The 19,595-nt window shown below is 50.6% G+C and overlaps 1 protein-coding gene across 1 annotated transcript in view; it reads right to left on the minus strand.

The window, feature by feature from the left end:
* Positions 1 to 19,595, minus strand: part of LOC146024652 (uncharacterized) — a 108,892-nt gene that overhangs the window by 62,834 nt on the left and 26,463 nt on the right. The window contains exons 2-3 of the mRNA XM_083155465.1: positions 10,804 to 10,932; positions 9,810 to 9,902 (exon numbers count right to left, since the gene is read on the minus strand). Of these exons, the coding sequence (XP_083011591.1) occupies positions 9,810 to 9,902; positions 10,804 to 10,932 (222 nt within the window). The remainder of the gene's footprint in view (positions 1 to 9,809; positions 9,903 to 10,803; positions 10,933 to 19,595) is intronic.

Here is a 19,595-nt window from a genome sequence, read left to right on the forward strand (position 1 = left end):
CTTGCCTTAATAAAATGTAGAACTGGCAGAAGTCTCGGCACCCTGCCCAGTAAGTTGCGCCCGCAGGCATCTGCTTCATTGAACACTTGCGATGTACATTGTACATTAAAGGAGGGGCAATAGGGGTGGACATCGTGGGGCCCCCACACATACAGGTCTTAATGTCATGTCCACCTAGGGTCCTGCAATGGGCTAGTGTATTAATATCTGTAAGCAGGGGCATTTTATATATGAGGTGCTCAAGTGATGTCACCACGGCACTGCACACCCACCCACTACAAGGACTGAGCGGCGGCGGCATGGAAAGGCTGAGTGGCCTCGAGCAGAGTCGCAGAAGAGGGGGAAGTGGCATGACCGTGTAAGATGACTGCCATGTTTTTTTATGTGTTTGATTGATATGGAGGTTTCTTTAGCTTTGTTGAATTGGATGGAGTTTTGTGGCCTCCTCTTAAAAAAATATTTTAATATATACATTATATATGTATGTGTGTATGTAGTGTCTTTGGAGCCTGCGGATTTTAAAGTGGAGACATGCACTGCATGTGGGAGGTGGGGGTTCTTTATGCTGGTATGCAGGGGGGTCTCTGCTGGTATGCAGGGGGGGGTCTCTTACACAAGTGTAAGTGCATGAAAGTGGCTGCCTGTGATGAAGTTTTGTCCCCCCATTATATATTATATATATATATATATATATATATATATATATATATATATATATATATATATATATATATATATATATATATATAATTATATAAAAGGAATAACCTTAGTTTGCTCTAATTGGAATGGCAGCAGCTCCATATGTCCTCCCTGTTGGTAGAGGATAGGGGAAACAGAAATACAAAGAATACAGCTCGCTCAGAGGTATACCTCCACCACATATATGGGAGTGATTTCTCAACAGAACAATATTACACCATTTGTTTCCATATAATGTATTTATTAATACATAAAATAAAACAAATGTATTTATCCTAACACGCCATTTAACAGTCAGTGCTTGATGAAATGATAGCCTGGAAACCCAACGCGTTTCGTCATGACGACTTCATCAGGGGTGTACATTCTAGGAGTTATACAACATGTATATGTATATAGCCATTTATACTCCTTAATATTTCAAAAGATGTAAAGTAGATATAAATATACATACCCAATATCGTCATAACAGAGATAGGGAATTTTCCTAATATTAAATAGGTCCATTTGTTTAGACTCTTAGGAGTTGTAAAAGTACCTGTAAATATTAAACCAGGTATATATAGGGAGTAGGGAGGAGAGAATGTAGATGTTAGCTTTTTCCAAGAGGAGGGAAATTCATACCTACAGTACCAAAAATAACTTAGTGTAGCGTGGATTTTATAAAACCACAGAAAAAATTATAAGTACCCTAAAAAAAGAGCCATACTTTTCAATTATGGATTTCATAGGAAGATTTTCCGCCTTGAAAAAAATACAACATTATAAAAAAATGTAATCTCAAATATTATAAAACTTGGTAATCGTACACAATCCATAGTTAGAAAGATTAATTGTAAGAATATTACATTGTTACCCTTAAAGAATGTATCCTTCACTTTATAAGAGACAACATCATATAGGGCAGTATTCAATGAGGCTAATTTGCCATGTTCTACGGCGACTGTGCGCTATTGTCTTGTTGGAAGGCGATTTATTTGTGTAAAAAAGTGAATCACCCTATTCAACGAGCAATATTCACCATCGACGAACAGTGAATGATAGTCACCGCAATTCGCTGTGGTTTTTAAATGGGTTTTTCAATGTGATTTGCCGTGAGTGTATTCAATGATCAGATGGCGAATTGCTTTATAAGTTATTTTCGCCGTGTGTCACCATGTAGCAATCGCCATCTTTTTATGGTGAACTGGAATGTGAACTTTTAAAATAAAGTATTTTTTTTGTTTTTAAATTTGGCGTAAAAAAAATCAGGAATTTTGTCATGTGAAGGAGCATGCTATTTTTATTTACAGCACATGAATATATATATTTATTTAAAACAAAAATTTTTTTACACATAGCAGCCAGCACGGGGCCGAGAGCCGAGAGCTGCTCATTAGATATTCATATATTCACTGCTCCCGATCATTACATATGCACTATCAGGAGCAGTGCAAGTCCCTACCCGCATCCCCTGCTAGCTCTCCCGGGGGGCAGCTGCTGCTGCTTGTGTCCCCTTGAGCCCTCCATGCTCCCCCACAATGTCCAGCGCAGGCAGGGAGGCTTCCATATCCCTGCCTGCCGCCGTCCCCCAGCTCCCTGCGGCATTCGAGCCCCTGCGGCATTGAATACGGTGACAGGGAGGGCTGGCAGCGAATGGTCCAGCCCTCCGGAACACGGTGACTGTGCAGCGAATCCTAAACAGGATTTGCATCACATGCCGAATATTCACATTGAATACTGCCCATAGAATCTACAATATAATAACAATATCATAAGAAAAAAAGAGAGCAACCTACCAGAGTACTGAAGTGGTGAGTGTGTTCACTTGCAGAACCTGAGTGTGACTGAGGGCTGATCAAGAGGGGTTTATATGGGGATATCTCTATGACCTCACTTCCTGAGGGAGGGACTGAACAAATTATGACCTCCCTTCCTGTGGGAGTGACTGAACAAATTATGACCTCACTTCCTGTGGTAGTGACTGAACAATTTTTTTTGTAGTGCAACTTATTTTCTACATAATGTAGAAAATAAGCTGCACTACAAAAAAAAATAATTAGCTCAGTCACTCCCACAGGAAGTGAAGTCCTAATTTGTTCCGTCACAGTCTCAATTTGCATGCTCAGGCTGGAGCAGTCTTTTTTGATTGATGAGCGATGTTGGCTCAACCATTCTGTTAACATCGTAGTGGTCTTGCCAACGTAGAGGAGATTACACGGGCATTGTAGCACATATATAACATACTTGCTATTGCAATCCAGGTGGAAATGGTAGGAATACTTTGAGCCATCCTTAGGGTTGATGAACTGTATCCCTGTCAGTTAGAACTGGCAGTTAGTGCAACCAGCACATGTGAATGTCCCTTTTCTCCTGTTAAGCCAGTTGGAAACGCCTGGTTTCTTCTGAGTGGAATCTGTCACCACCAAAAGGTCTTTAAGACTAGGGCCTCTCCTATAGGCAAATCTCGGGGGTCCTGATAATTCAGTGGGCAGAGTACAATCTGTCATGATAATGTGCCAATGTTCTTTAACCTTTTGTCAAATATGGTTGTATTCCACTGTGTATGTACTACACAGATTCAATCTGCTGATCTTAGTTTCTGTGTTCTTTCCTTTGGCTTGTAGTAGCTCATCATGGTCCAGTTTGATCACCCTGGAGAGTGCCGTGTCTACATCTGAGTTATCGTAGCCACTTGATGTATTGAACATACGGTTGTATATCACTCTAGTACGTTTAATTTCCCGTTATGTGCCTCAGTTCATAGTTGGCCATAAAGATGTTGGCATAAGATGGGGCCATGTTTGACCCCATAGCTGTCCCCTGTTTTTGTAGGTAGACCCTGTTTTCAAAAGAAAATACTTCCTTGTGAGTATCGTATCCATTAGAAGCTGTAAGTACTCCACAGGGGGTCCTGTATATTTTTTACAGGCCATAAGCATCTCTTGGCAAGCTTGTAGTCCTTTCACTTGGGGTATATTGGTATACAAACTTGATACATCCATAGTCACCATCAAGGTTGTAGGGGCAACATCACCTATGGAGCATATATTTTTTTACCATAGGCTGTAGGTGGAAGTTAACCAATTGAGAAAGGGGCTGTTAGAGAGACCCCCTGGCCAAAATTATGGGTTTTCCTGGTAATTCTGTAAGTGACTTGAGCACTTCGGGTGTGTGTACAGTATGGGAATTATAGGATGTGCTTGAGTAAGGAAATCGGCTGTTTCCCTATTAATATAGTTGTTTTTACACCCCAGTGTGATAATATGATCGATCATTTTCTTGAACCTTCATGTGGGAACAATGTCTAGTTTCTCATAGCATGTCTCATTGAATAGTTGTGCCAAAGCTTCAGAGACGCAATATTTGTGGTCAAGAAGGACAATTCCTCCCCCTTGTCTGCAGCTCTGATTATGAGTTTCCTATCTTCTAAGAGAGTTCTGATAACTTCATTCTCTTCCCAACTAATGTTGGGGTGGGAGGTTTTCTGGTTTAGGATGAATGGGTTGGTGTCCCTTTTCAGGACCCTCATGAATGTGTTAATTGCAGGATTGGCAGTGGGGGGTCAAATGTGTCCTTGCACTTAAGTGTCAGTTGTTGTGATGTAGGTAGGGGCTCCCCGGTGGTGGGTTGTGGGTGTCTCTGGAAGTGGTCTCTTAGGTGTAATTGTCATCCCAATTTAAAAATATCCACTTGCCACTGGAATGGAGTTTTTTTTAGAGTTGGGACGAATGACAGTCCACAATTAAGCAGCATTATCTCTGGTGGTGGATTGAAGACTACTGTGTCTCTCTGCTGTTGTTTTTTTGTGCCTCTTTCTCCCACCTCTATGGGTTACACCACCTGCAACCTATCCCTAGCTATACACCCTCTGCAGCCTATCCCTACCCATACACCCCCTGCAGCCTACCCCTAGCCTCACACCCCCTGCAGCCTTTCCCTAGCCATACACCCCCTGTATCTTATCTCCATCCACACACCCCTGCAGCCTAGCCGTAGCTATTACACCCCCCACAGCCTAACTCTAACCGCCCCCCCCCCTGCAGCCTAAGCATAATTTCCCCACCTGCAGCCTAACTATAACCATAGCCCTCTGCAGCCTAACTCTAACCATATCCCCTGACAACCACTACTCTCACCGGTCTCCTACTTCCCACACTACTACTCCCAGCCTGTCCCCTTATTCATAATACCACTACTTCAACCTGCCCCTGATTCCCATTGCTACTCCCAGCCTGCCCTTTTCTTCCCGCACTACCTCTACCTGCCTGCTTCGTGCTCACCACTACCATTCTCAGCCTGTGCCCTTATTTGCACTTCCACTATATCCAGCCTGCCTTCTTCTCCCCACCACTACTACCTGCCTGCCCCCTTATCCGCACTACCACTACCTGCCTGCTTCCTGCTTACCACTACCATTCTCAGCCTGTGCCCTTATCTGCACTGCCACTACTCCAGCCTGCCTTCTTCTCCCCACCACTACTACCTGCCTGCCCCCTTATCCACACTACCACTACCTGCCTGCTTCCTGCTTACCACTACCATTCTCAGCCTGTGCCCTTATCTGCACTGCCACTACTCCAGCCTGCCTTCTTCTCCCCACCACTACTACCTGCCTGCCCCCTTATCCACACTACCACTACCTGCCTGCTTTGTACTCACCACTACCATTCTCAGCGTGTGCCCTTATCTGCACTGCCACTACTCCAGCCTGCCTTCTTCTCCCCACCACTACTACCTGCCTGCCCCCTTATCCACACTACCACTACCTGCCTGCTTCGTGCTCACCACTACCATTCTCAGCGTGTGCCCTTATTTGCACTGCCACTAAATCCAGCCTGTCTTCTTCTCCCCACCACTACTACCTGCCTGCCCCCTTATCCGCACTACCACTACCTGCCTGCTTCCTGCTTACCACTACCATTCTCAGCCTGTGCCCTTATCTGCACTGCCACTACTCCAGCCTGCCCCCTGCTTTTCTCCAGGCCTCACCATACATCACCCCCATACATAGCCGCAATCTGATCTAACCCCAGCCTCTAAAATATACCCCCCCTTCCTAGATATACAGTATACCTGCCCCAACCCCAGGAAAATACACTACTGACCATACCCCTGCCCTCAGGTACATATATGGTCCATACAAAAACAAGGAGTATGCATGCACAGCAACCCCACGGCCTCCTAGATGCAGTACCCCCAACCTAGGGACCTATACTTTCCACCCTATTTCTTTTGCTATTGTAGATCCTAATGTGTTTTTATGTTATTCCTGTGGGGTGCTAATGTTACATTTTATTTTGTCTGGTGTCAGTGTGTTTTTCCCCTATTGTGGACACCAACGTGTATTGTTTTCTGTTTGGGCCAATGCTTGTTTGTTTTTACTTTGGGGGCCATTGTGTTTATTCATGTGGGGTCAATGCTTTTTATTTATTTCTTTGGGGCTATGGTAATGGTGTTCATACAGAGTTGAGGTGCAAGCACCAAAGTGTATTATATATGTGTCATGCTTTCCTTGGGGTCACAAGGAGCCAGTATGGGGGTGTTATGGGAGTGACATGGGCGTGTTATGGGAGTGACATGGGCGTGTTATGGGAGTGACGTGGGCGTGTTATGGGAGTGGCATGGGCGTGTTATGGGAGTGGCTGTGTACAGAGAAGCTGATTTCTCACTTTGGAGGATGATCTGCGCCTAGGTTTGTAAAAGTTTTAATTATGCATCCAATGGTGGCAGTATAACAGCATTAGCATAAAATTGCATTTGCAAAGTACAAGGAAGGCCGCAACTTCATGCAATGATGAATAAGATTCTATTAGCAGGGATCCCCCCCCCCATCTTGACAGACTCCACCCCCTCAGCAAACCCCACCCCCAGTGCTGCTTCCATAAATTTACTGGGCTAGTTTTACATCCTAATCTGCCCCTGTCTGCAAGCATTTGCCAGTGTGTCAGCATCTGTGTGAAAGTGTTAAAGTGTTAGGGCCGCATTTATCAAGGGGGGAGTGAGGAAAATGATGCGATAACCAGGCAGTACCGTGAAAATAAAGTATCGCCAGAATGTATCATCCTGCTATCGCAGGTATTTTCGAAAGGATGAGGTGATAGATTTCGCATTTTTACACTTTACGCAGGGAAGGATTCCAAAAAAACCTCCAGCGGCTTCCCCAATCCAGTGGTTCATTTAAGGACTTCTCCATATAGGACTCGTCCAGTGCAGGTTATATGATATAACAAAAAATCCACTTATATCAAGTCTTGATTTTAAACTTTATTTTATTATGATATTTTATATCCGGATAAAATTGTGTATTATGTGCCATTAAATTGTTATAATTTTTATTAATTTGATTCACTTGTTATTAACTGGTGTAAAGTTTATAGCGCTGCTATCTTGCTTTTTTTCTGTGTATTTTGTAAGGGAACTGACTACTCCCTATTACAGCAGCTGCTTAACCCTTGAGAGAACAGCTGGTGGGAAGCGCTCCTAATCAACCTAGGTTGATTTTCCTTTCCTCCATCGATAGAATATGCCTGGTTTGGCCTGGGGCTGGTTCTTAAAATACGGGGGACCCCTAGTCATTTTGTCCTCCATATTTTGGGAACCAGTCCAGGTTTTAAAAAATTGGGGAACCCCTATTTGCCGGGTTTCCTGATTTTTTTATACCAGCCCCGGCTCTTTCAGCCTGGTGCTGGTAACGGCTTAAATTTATTTTTCTATTTTTTTTACACATTGCAGCCTGCACGGATCTGACTGATATGATGGATCTGATTGATATGACGGATCTGATTGATATGACGGATCTGACTGATATGGCGGATCTGACTGATATGATGGATCTGACTGATATGATGGATCTGACTGATATGGCGGATCTGACTGATATGGCGGATCTGACTGATATGGCGGATCTGACTGATATGATGGATCTGACTGATATGATGGATCTGACTGATATGATGGATCTGACTGATATGACGGATCTGACTGATATGACGGATCTGACTGATATGACGGATCTGACTGATATGACGGATCTGATTGATATGACGGATCTGACTGATATGACGGATCTGACTGATATGATGGATCTGACTGATATGATGGATCTGACTGATCCGTGCAGACTGCCTGTACGAAATAGTTACGCCATCGGAGGGTTACAAAGCAGTCATATATGACTGCTTTGTAAATTCGCCTCCGGAACACGACTTTGCATACGGCTGACACAGTCGTATTCATTCGTATTAAGAATAAGAATACGATTTTTTGTATTCTTAGTAAATTTTCCCCAATGTGTATATGGCATTAACTTGTGCAAAATCAAGAATAGATTTGAAGCAAATGTAAAAAAAAAAAAAAAACATGGTAAGGCAGGTAAAGGGATGGGACTAGAGGCAGGTCACTGGTTGTAAAGGGGTGGGCCACTGTCCGGGAATCTCTCAACACAAAGGTGGTAACCCTACATACATTACCAGGGAAGTCCAGGAACAGAGCATTGTCTCCCTCATGGAGAGGATCAGGTAGGCAAGTATGTATGAGATACTGTCTAGAGCAGGCATTCCCAACCACGGTCCTCAAGGCACACCAACAGTGCAGGCATTCCCAACCACGGTCCACAAGGCACACCAACAGTGCAGGTTTTAGTGATATCCAGGCTTCAGCATAGATGGTTTAATCAGAGTCACTAAGGTACTAATTAAGTCACCTGTGCTCAAGCCTGGATATCTACAGAACCTGCACTGTTGGTGTGCCTTGAGGACCGTGGTTGGGAATGCCTGATCTATAATCTTATAGAAGTGCTAAATAAATAAGAAATAGATTCTGATTGGTTGACCAAAGCAAAATCCCATGTGAAAAAGAACTCCCATTTTAGTAAATTTGGGCCAAGATGGCTGCCATCAGTAAGCTGGTAACACAAGATGGCTGCCATCAGTAATCCGGGAACACAAGATGGCTGCCATCAGTAAGCCAGGAACACAAGATGGCTGCTATCAGTAAGCCGGGAACACAAGATGGCTGCCATCAGTAAGCCGGGTACACAAGATGGCTGCCATCAGTAAGCCGGGAACACAAGATGGCTGCCATCAGTAAGCTGGGAACACAAGATGGCTGCTAGCAGTAAGTCGGGAACACAAGATGGCTGCTAGCAGTAAGCCTGAACACAAGATGGCTGCCAGCAGTAAGCCGGGAACACAAGATGGCTGGGTACTTGTGTACTAGCATGGAGCCCACGATAATTAGTCGCCCGATTCTTGATCGCATCGCATGCCATACACCAGATGGCATGCGATTCGATAAAAAATCGGGCGACTATATGCCCCATATACGATGTTAAATTGTATAAGCACCATAATGGGTGCTTACAATGTTAAATGCACCCCCACGCCACCCCCCAAGTATGAACGTGAACCTGAAGCGTGGCGAGCGCAGCGAGGTGCGGCGGTACGCGTCCTATGACCTTTTCATACCCAGACTATCCACGTCGGTGTGGAGTTGATTTTATATAGTGTGGCGAGTGCAGCGAGCCACCGAGCCCGAAGCGTGGCGAGCGCACACGTATATATGTGAAGTTATGCGCGTCCCCTCGCGGGGCTCGCTGTGCTCGCCACGCTTCAGCCTCAGTGGCTCGCTGCGCTCGCCACACTATATCAAATAAACTCCACGCCGACGTGGATAGTGGTGGTATGAAAAGGTCGTAGGATGCGTACCGCCGCCCCTTGTGGACTCGCTGCGCTCGCCGCGCTTCGGGTTCACGTTTATACTTGGGGGGTGGCGTGGGGGTGCATTTAACATTGTAAGCACCCATTAGGGTGCTTATACAAGTTATAATCGCATCCCATCGCATTGTATGGCATTGTATGCCATATACAATGCCATACAATTTTTAAATTGTATGACATTGTGGAACATCGCGCGATATCGCATCGCATACCGTCGTATGCGATATGGTCTGCGATGCGATGGGCGCCGTGATAGTACACAAGTACCATCGGCTGCTAGCAGTAAGCCGGGAACACAAGATGGCTGCCAGCAGTGAGCTGGAAACACAAGATGGCTGGCAGCAGTAAGCTGGGAACACAAGATGGCAGGCAGTCGGTCCCCTGCTAGTTACCATTGGTGATACTCACAGCGTATGGACAGTCCGATGGTGGCAGCCAGGGAAGTGAGAACCAGGAGGAATAGGACAGCAGTGACGTACTGGCAGAGAAGGTCACATACACCTGTATGCAAGCAGGGACAGATTTATAACATATGGTCACTTATGCAGTGACTACAATATTGTACATATACTATAAATATATATACACATATCACACATACCAACTGTCTCATTTTTCGTGGAAACGTCCCGTTTTTTGGGGATGATCCCGTCCCCCACCCAGGGCCGGCAGTGTCCCACGGTGGAGGGGGGTGTCAGTTGGGAGCCCCACAGCCTGATGGAATAGACCCGTCTATTCAGCTACGCAGAGGGCGGACAACGAGGGTGTGGCCAGATGGCATTCCATTTGCATATGGCACACTCTCCTTTGCATACAACACGCCCCCCTTTTTGGCTGCATGAGTAGCCCTCTTGTAAAGGAGAAGAAGTTGGGAGGTATGTATCACATACTGAGCTGGGAACGCCAACTGACTCTCTCCTCCATGTGTGCCGCTAACTCTATGGAGGAAATTTACTAAGATGGCATATTCTCCATAGCAACCAATCAGATTCTGGGCCACATTCTCTAAGCCTCAAAAGTGATAAAATGGAGAGTGATAAACAGCCAGCCAATCAGCTCCTGCCTGACATTTTTCAAACACAGTCTGTGACATGACAGGCAGGAGCTGATTGGCTGGCTGTTTATCACTCTCCATTTTATCACTTTTGAAGCTTAGAGAATCTGGCCCTCTATCTATTATCTTCTAGAAGGTGCTAAATAAATGAGAAGTAGAATCTGATAGGTTGCTATGGGCAACGTCCCATCTTCAATAGATCTTCCATCTTAGTACATTTCCCCCTATATGTCTCATTACCTTCATCATCCTCAGCACCTGCATGGTGTCATCGCACTTATTACTGTGCGGCGCTTTGGACCATGTGGGTGCTATAGATAGAAATGTGACAATGACAATAGCGCTTACTGTGAACGTGACCTCGTCCAGGTTCTACTATTGGTGGAGTCTTCTTCTCTCTTTCTGCATTTTCTCTCCAGCTGGTCACATTTTCATATGTAATATCCCAGTCTTCATGCGCGGAGCCTTGTGCTGCATCTGCGGGTGCGAGAGATGGGACACCGGGTCAGCGCTGGAGACGGGACACTGGGTCAGTGTGAGAGATGGGACACTGGGTCAGTGTGAGAGATGGGACACCGGGTCAGTGCGAGAGATGGGACACCGGGTCAGTACGAGAGATGGGACACTGGGTCAGTGCGAGAGATGGGACACCGGGTCAGTGCGAGAGAGGGGACACCGGGTCAGTGCGCGAGACAGGACACTGGGTCAGTGCGCGAGACAGGACACTGGGTCAGTGCGAGAGATGGGACACTGGGTCAGTGAGAGAGACGGGACACCGGGTCAGTGCGAGAGATGGGACACTGGGTCAGTGCGAGAGATGGGACACTGGGTCAGTGAGAGAGACGGGACACCGGGTCAGTGCGAGAGATGGGACACTGGGTCAGTGCGAGAGATGGGACACCGGGTCAGTGCGAGAGATGGGACACTGGGTCAGTGCGCGAGACGGGACACTGGGTCAGTGATAGAGACGGGACACTGGGTCAGTGCGAGAGATGGGACACCGGGTCAGTGCGAGAGATGGGACACCGGGTCAGTGCGAGAGATGGGACACTGGGTCAGTACGAGAGATGGGACACTGGGTCAGTGGGAGAGATGGGACACCGGGTCAGTGCGAGAGAGGGGACACCGGGTCAGTGCGCGAGACGGGACACCGGGTCAGTGCGCGAGACAGGACACTGGGTCAGTGCGCGAGACGGGACACTTGGTCAGTGAGAGAGACGGGACACCGGGTCAGTGCGAGAGATGGGACACTGGGTCAGTGCGAGAGATGGGACACCGGGTCAGTGCGAGAGATGGGACACTGGGTCAGTGCGCGAGACGGGGCACTGGGTCAGTGCGCGAGACGGGGCACTGGGTCAGTGATAGAGACGGGACACTGGGTCAGTGCGAGAGATGGGACACCGGGTCAGTGCACGAGACGGGACACTGGGTCAGTGCGAGAGATGGGACACTGGGTCAGTGCGAGAGATGGGACACCGGGTCAGTGCGAGAGATGGGACACCGGGTCAGTGTGAGAGACGGGACACTGGGTCAGTGCGAGAGATGGGACACCGGGTCAGTGCAAGAGATGGGACACTGGGTCAGTGCGCGAGGCGGGACACTGGGTCAGTGATAGAGACGGGACACTGGGTCAGTGCGAGAGATGGGACACCGGGTCAGTGCGCGAGACGGGACACTGGGTCAGTGCGAGAGATGGGACACTGGGTCAGTGCGAGAGATGGGACACCGGGTCAGTGCGAGAGATGGGACACTGGGTCAGTGCGAGAGATGGGACACCGGGTCAGTGCGCGAGACAGGACACCGGGTCAGTGCGCGAGACAGGACACTGGGTCAGTGCGCGAGACGGGACACTTGGACAGTGAGAGAGACGGGACACCGGGTCAGTGCAAGAGATGGGACACCGGGTCAGTGCGAGAGATGGGACACTGGGTCAGTGCGAGAGATGGGACACCGGGTCAGTGCGAGAGATGGGACACTGGGTCAGTGCGAGAGATGGGACACCAGGTCAGTGCGAGAGATGGGACACTGGGTCAGTGCGCGAGACGGGACACCGGGTCAGTGCGAGAGATGGGACACTGGGTCAGTGATAGAGACGGGACACTGGGTCAGTGCGAGAGATGGGACACCGGGTCAGTGCGCGAGACGGGACACTGGGTCAGTGCGAGAGATGGGACACCGTGTCAGTGCGAGAGATGGGACACTGGGTCAGTGCGAGAGATGGGACACCGGGTCAGTGCGCGAGACAGGACACTGGGTCAGTGCGCGAGACTGGACACTTGGTGAGTGAGAGAGACGGGACACCGGGTCAGTGCGAGAGATGGGACACCGGGTCAGTGCGAGAGATGGGACACTGGGTCAGTGCGAGAGATGGGACACTGGGTCAGTGCGCGAGACAGGACACTGGGTCAGTGCGCGAGACGGGACACTTGGTCAGTGAGAGAGACAGGACACCGGGTCAGTGCGCGAGACAGGACACTGGGTCAGTGCGCGAGATGGGACACTTGGTCAGTGAGAGAGACGGGACACTGGGTACGTGCGAGAGACGGGACACTGGGACACTGGGTCAATATGAGAGATGGGACACTGGGTCCGTGCGAGAGATGGAACACCGGGTCAGTGCGAGAGAGGGGACACCGGGTCAGTGCGCGAGACAGGACACCGGGTCAGTGCGCGAGACAGGACACTGGGTCAGTGCGCGAGACTGGACACTTGGTCAGTGAGAGAGACGGGACACCGGGTCAGTGCGAGAGATGGGACACTGGGTCAGTGCGAGAGATGGGACACCGGGTCAGTGCGAGAGATGGGACACCGGGTCAGTGCGAGAGACGGGACACTGGGTCAGTGCGTGAGACGGGACACTGGGTCAGTGATAGAGACGGGACACTGGGTCAGTGCGAGAGACGGGACACTGGGTCAGTGCGAGAGATGGGACACAGGGTCAGTGCGAGAGATGGGACACCGGGTCAGTGCGAGAGATGGGACACCGGGTCAGTGCGCGAGACGGGACACCGGGTCAGTGCGCGAGACGGGACACTGGGTCAGTGCGCGAGACGGGACACTTGGTCAGTGAGAGAGACGGGACACCGGGTCAGTGCGAGAGATGGGACACTGGGTCAGTGCGAGAGATGGGACACCGGGTCAGTGCAAGAGATGGGACACTGGGTCAGTGCGCGAGACGGGACACTGGGTCAGTGATAGAGACGGGACACTGGGTCAGTGATAGAGACGGGACACTGGGTCAGTGCGAGAGATGGGACACCGGGTCAGTGCGAGAGATGGGACACTGGGTCAGTGATAGAGACGGGACACTGGGTCAGTGATAGAGACGGGACACTGGGTCAGTGCGAGAGATGGGACACTGGGTCAGTGCGCGAGACGGGACACTGGGTCAGTGCGAGAGATGGGACACTGGGTCAGTGCGAGAGATGGGACACTGGGTCAGTGCGCGAGACAGGACACTCGGTCAGTGCGCGAGACAGGACACTGGGTCAGTGCGCGAGACGGGACACTTGGTCAGTGAGAGAGACGGGACACCGGGTCAGTGCAAGAGAGGGGACACCGGGTCAGTGCGCGAGACAGGACACCGGGTCAGTGCGCGAGACGGGACACTTGGTCAGTGAGAGAGACGGGACACTTGGTCAGTGAGAGAGACGGGACACCAGGTCAGTGCGAGAGATGGGACACTGGGTCAGTGCGAGAGATGGGACACCGGGTCAGTGCGAGAGATGGGACACCGGGTCAGTGCGAGAGATGGGACACCGGGTCAGTGCGAGAGATGGGACACTGGGTCAGTGCGCGAGACAGGACACTGGGTCAGTGCGCGAGACGGGACACTAGGTCAGTGAGAAAGACAGGACACCGGGTCAGTGCGCGAGACAGGACACTGGGTCAGTGCGCGAGATGGGACACTTGGTCAGTGAGAGAGACGGGACACTGGGTCCGTGCGAGAGACGGGACACTGGGACACTGGGTCAATATGAGAGATGGGACACTGGGTCCGTGCGAGAGATGGGACACCGGGTCAGTGCAAGAGAGGGGACACCGGGTCAGTGCGCGAGACAGGACACTGGGTCAGTGCGCGAGACGGGACACTTGGTCAGTGAGAGAGACGGGACACCGGGTCAGTGCGAGAGATGGGACACTGGGTCAGTGCGAGAGATGGGACACCGGGTCAGTGCGAGAGATCGGACACTGGGTCAGTGCGCGAGACGGGACACCGGGTCAGTGCGAGAGATGGGACACTGGGTAAGTGATAGAGACGGGACACTGGGTCAGTGCGAGAGATGGGACACCGGGTCAGTGCGCGAGACGGGACACTGTTTCAGTGCGAGAGATGGGACACCGGGTCAGTGCGAGAGATGGGACACTGGGTCAGTGCGAAAGATGGGACACCGGGTCAGTGATAGAGACGGGACACTGGGTCAGTGCGAGAGATGGGACACTGGGTCAGTGATAGAGACGGGACACTGGGTCAGTGCGAGAGATGGGACACCGGGTCAGTGCGCGAGACAGGACACTGGGTCAGTGCGCGAGACTGGACACTTGGTGAGTGAGAGAGACGGGACACCGGGTCAGTGCGAGAGATGGGACACCGGGTCAGTGCGAGAGATGGGACACTGGGTCAGTGCGAGAGATGGGACACTGGGTCAGTGCGCGAGACAGGACACTGGGTCAGTGCGCGAGACGGGACACTTGGTCAGTGAGAGAGACAGGACACCGGGTCAGTGCGCGAGACAGGACACTGGGTCAGTGCGCGAGACGGGACACTTGGTCAATATGAGAGATGGGACACTGGGTCCGTGCGAGAGACGGGACACTGGGTCCGTGCGAGAGACGGGACACTGGGTCCGTGCGAGAGATGGGACACTGGGTCAGTGCGAGAGAAGGGACACTGGGTCAGTGCGAGAGATGGGACACTGGGTCAGTGCGAGAGAAGGGACACTGGGTCAGTGCGAGAGATGGGACAATGGGTCCGTGCGAGAGACGGGACACTGGGTCAGTGCGAGAGATGGGACACTGGGTCAGTGCGAGAGAAGGGACACTGGGTCAGTGCGAGAGATGGGACACTGGGTCAGTGCGAGAGAAGGGACACTGGGTCAGTGCGAGAGAAGGGACACTGGGTCAGTGCGAGAGATGGGACACCGGGTCAGTGCGAGAGAAGGGACACTGGGTCAGTGCGAGAGATGGGACACTGGGTCAGTGCGAGAGATGGGACACTGGGTCAGTGCGAGAGAAGGGACACTGGGTCAGTGCGAGAGATGGGACACTGGGTCAGTGCGAGAGAAGGGACACTGGGTCAGTGCGCGAGATGGGACACTGGGTCAGTGCGAGAGATGGGACACTGGGTCAGTGCGAGAGATGGGACACTGGGTCAGTGCGAGAGATGGGACACTGGGTCAGTGCGAGAGACGGGACACTGGGTCAGTGCGAGAGAAGGGACACTAGGTCAGTGCGAGAGATGGGACACTGGGTCAGTGCGAGAGACGGGACACTGGGTCAGTGCGAGAGACGGGACACTGGGTCAGTGCGAGAGATGGGACACTGGGTGTCACGATCCGAGCTGTCAGACAGACTTTCTTACCGGCTAAGTGCCTCCGCAGGTTCAGCTTGTCCAGATGTCATCTCTGCCGGCCTCCTGTCTCCCAGTGACAGTCCCCAGTGCACGGCAATCCACCTGTCCGCCGCCATTGCTCCCAGTATCCAGCATGGTGTGCACAAACACACTTTCCCGCCATAGCAGACATGGGGGCTGCCATGTTCTTTCCAGTCACATGTCTGTGCTGTCCAATCCTGTTGGTTCTGATCTCCCTGTCATACTTCCTCGGCCAATCCTGGCCACCCAGTGGGGATAAGTATGCTGGGAGCTCTCAGAACCATTGCTAGTGCTTCAGTTGTCTCCAGTGTATGGTCAGCTGTCCTTGTCTCCGTGCAAGTGTATTTCTCTGCTGGTGTTGTCTTCCATGCTGCAGTGTGTTCCAGGTTGTTCCATCTCCTGTGAAGTCCAGGTTATTTCACCGCCTGTGATCCTGCCTCTCAGCCCAGCGACCAAGCCTAGCTCCGGGACTCTGGTCCTTCCGATGCTCCAGCATCATCCACCATCGATGTTTCATCGCTAGTCCGATATTCCGGATCTCCTGCTTCCGTCCGTCATTCCGGACCCACAGTCATCTCCCGTCCGTCATTCCGGACCCACAGTCACCTTCCATATCCGATACCCGAATCCGATGTTCCCACATCATCATCGATAGTCCGATATTCCGGATCTCCAAGCCAAGCTTCCGTCCGTCATTCCGGACCCACAGTCAAGCTCAAGTCTTCTGTCCGTCATTCCGGACCCACAGTCTTCACATCCGATGTTCCACCATCGATCCCACATCACATCACATCTGTAAAGTATTGCAATCTGCATGAACTCTGTTATTTCTCCTGCATACTTTACTGTCTGTTTATATTACAACCATCTGCAAATAAACTCCGGTTGTATTTTACCTCTGACTGCTTATTGGCTCTGGGTGCACTGTCGCGCCCTCCATGCGCAAGGGTCCTCTCCAACCTCACCGGTCCAGGTCCCCACCAGAGGTCTCAGTCTCGTCGACTGAGCCCCCCTGGTGTGACAGTAAGCACTAGCCAAATGGATCCAGCCGCAAACCAAGCATCTCCACCCAGCCCTGTACAGCAACTGGCTGTTCGCTTGGATCAGCAAGAGGCTGCGCAGAGCCAAGTGAATCATTGTCTGCAAGATCTGTCTTCCCGGCTGGATAAGCTACAGACCACTCTCAGTGGCCCTGAGCCTGTCAGAGAACTTCCAAGTCCAGTTCATCCTCCTGTAATGGCTGCTGCACCTCGCCTTCATCTCTCTGTCCCCACCAAGTATGATGGGAACCCCAAGACCTGTCGAAGTTTTCTTAATCAGTGTGAGATTCACTTCGAGCTGCAACCCAGCAACTTCCCTACTGAAAGGGTCAAGATCGCCTACATCATCTCCCTCCTGTGTGGAGCAGCGTTAGAATGGGCGTCTCCCTTATGGGAAAGATCTGATGCCATCCTGTCCAACTACAAGGACTTCGTGTCAACATTCCGGCGCATCTTCGATGAGCCTGGGCGATCAGCATCTGCCTCCACTGAACTCCTCCGTCTCAGACAGGGATCCCGCTCCGTCGGGCAATATCTGGTCCAGTTCCAGATTCTGGCGTCTGAACTCTCCTGGTGTGATGGGGCCTTATACGCAGCTTTCTGGCATGGCCTATCCGATCATATTAAGGATGAACTCGCTACCAGAGACTTACCCTCAGGTCTAAATGACCTTATATCATTGTGTATCAAAGTAGACCTACGCTTCCGAGAAAGGGCTGTAGAACGTCACAAGAGCGCTCCAGTTAAAGTGCCAACTCCTCCGCCTTCTTTACCCACTGCTCCTGCAGTCCATTCCAAAGAAGAACCAATGGAGATAAACCGTTTCCGTTTGTCTCCAGGAGAACGTCGACGTCGACGGTTGGCACAGCTCTGCCTGTATTGTGCCGATCCTGCACATCAAATTTCTGCATGCCCAAAGCGTCAGGAAAACTCCTCCTCCTAGCCCGTCAAGGAGAGGGTAGGCTAGGAGTAATTAAGTCCTCTCCATCAGCAACTGATTGTGTCCTTCCAGTTTCCCTACAAGTTGGTCAGCATTTCAAGACTGTCTCCGCACTTCTTGATTCCGGTGCCGCTGGCAACTTCGTTACTGCAGAACTGGTCCGCAAGTGGGGGTTACCCACTGAAAGTCTTTCCAAGACTGTCTTCCTTACTGCTGTGGATGGCAGTAGGATTCCTGATGCGACAGTCTCCCGCAGAACTTTGCCACTTACAGTAAAAGTGGGAGTCCTGCACACTGAACTTTTGTCCTTCCTGGTTTTACCCCGAGCCACTCATGCTCTGGTTCTGGGTTTACCCTGGCTCCGTCTTCACAATCCTCGTCTTGATTGGAAGACATCGGAAATCCTTTCCTGGGATCCTTCCTGCTCCGGTACCTGTCTCCAAAAGGTACTCCCAGCTTGTCATTCTTCAGCCGATGCAGCAGACCTTCCGCCTCTTCCCTACCAAGAGTACTCAGATGTATTCAGCAAGTCTGGCGCTGATGTCCTACCTCCTCACAGACCGTGGGATTGCCCTATCGACCTTATCCCAGGCAAAGAACCACCCAGAGGTAGAACTTATCCTCTCTCTCTTCCAGAGACTCAAGCCATGACCAATTACATCAAGGAAAATCTGGCAAAGGGATTCATCCGTCCTTCGACTTCTCCTGCTGGCGCAGGGTTCTTCTTCGTAAAGAAGAAGGATGGAGGCCTACGTCCCTGCATTGATTATCGCGGCCTCAATGACATTACAGTAAAGAACCGATATCTGTTGCCCCTCATCACCGAGCTGTTTGACCGTGTCAGCGGTGCAACCATCTTCACGAAACTCGACCTGAGGGGTGCATATAATCTCATCCGCATACGAGAGGGCGACGAGTGGAAGACGGCGTTTAATACCAGAGACGGCCACTATGAGTACCTCGTCATGCCCTTCGGGCTCAGCAATGCCCCAGCCGTGTTCCAGCACTATGTCAATGAGATTTTTCGGGACATTCTGTATCGTCATGTAGTTGTATATCTCGATGACATTTTAATCTACGCCAATAACATCACAGAACATCGTTATTGGGTCAAAGAGGTTCTGTCCCGGCTGCGAGCAAATCATCTCTACTGTGAACTGGAGAAGTGTGTCTTCGAGGTGAAGTCTATACCCTTCCTAGGGTACATTGTCTCCGGTTCTGGTCTTCAAATGGATCCAGGAAAACTGCAGGCCATCCAAGATTGGCCAATTCCCTCTTCGCTGAAAGGTATTCAACGTTTCCTGGGTTTTGCCAATTATTACAGAAAATTCATTCGTAACTTCTCTTCTATTGTGGCTCCCATCACTGCCTTGACTAAAAAGGGGTCTAATCCAGCGAAGTGGCCGGCAGAAGCCATCGAAGCCTTCAATCTGTTGAAACAGAGGTTCACTTCCGCTCCTGTTTTAAGACAACCTGATACCACCTTGCCCTTTATTCTCGAGGTTGATGCCTCCTCCGTGGGTGTTGGGGCAGTCCTCTCGCAGAAAGCGCCCGATGGTCGTCTTCA

The sequence above is a fragment of the Crinia signifera genome, chromosome 1 (assembly GCF_055691185.1).
Source record: "Crinia signifera chromosome 1, ASM5569118v1, whole genome shotgun sequence".
Lineage (NCBI taxonomy): Eukaryota > Metazoa > Chordata > Amphibia > Anura > Myobatrachidae > Crinia > Crinia signifera.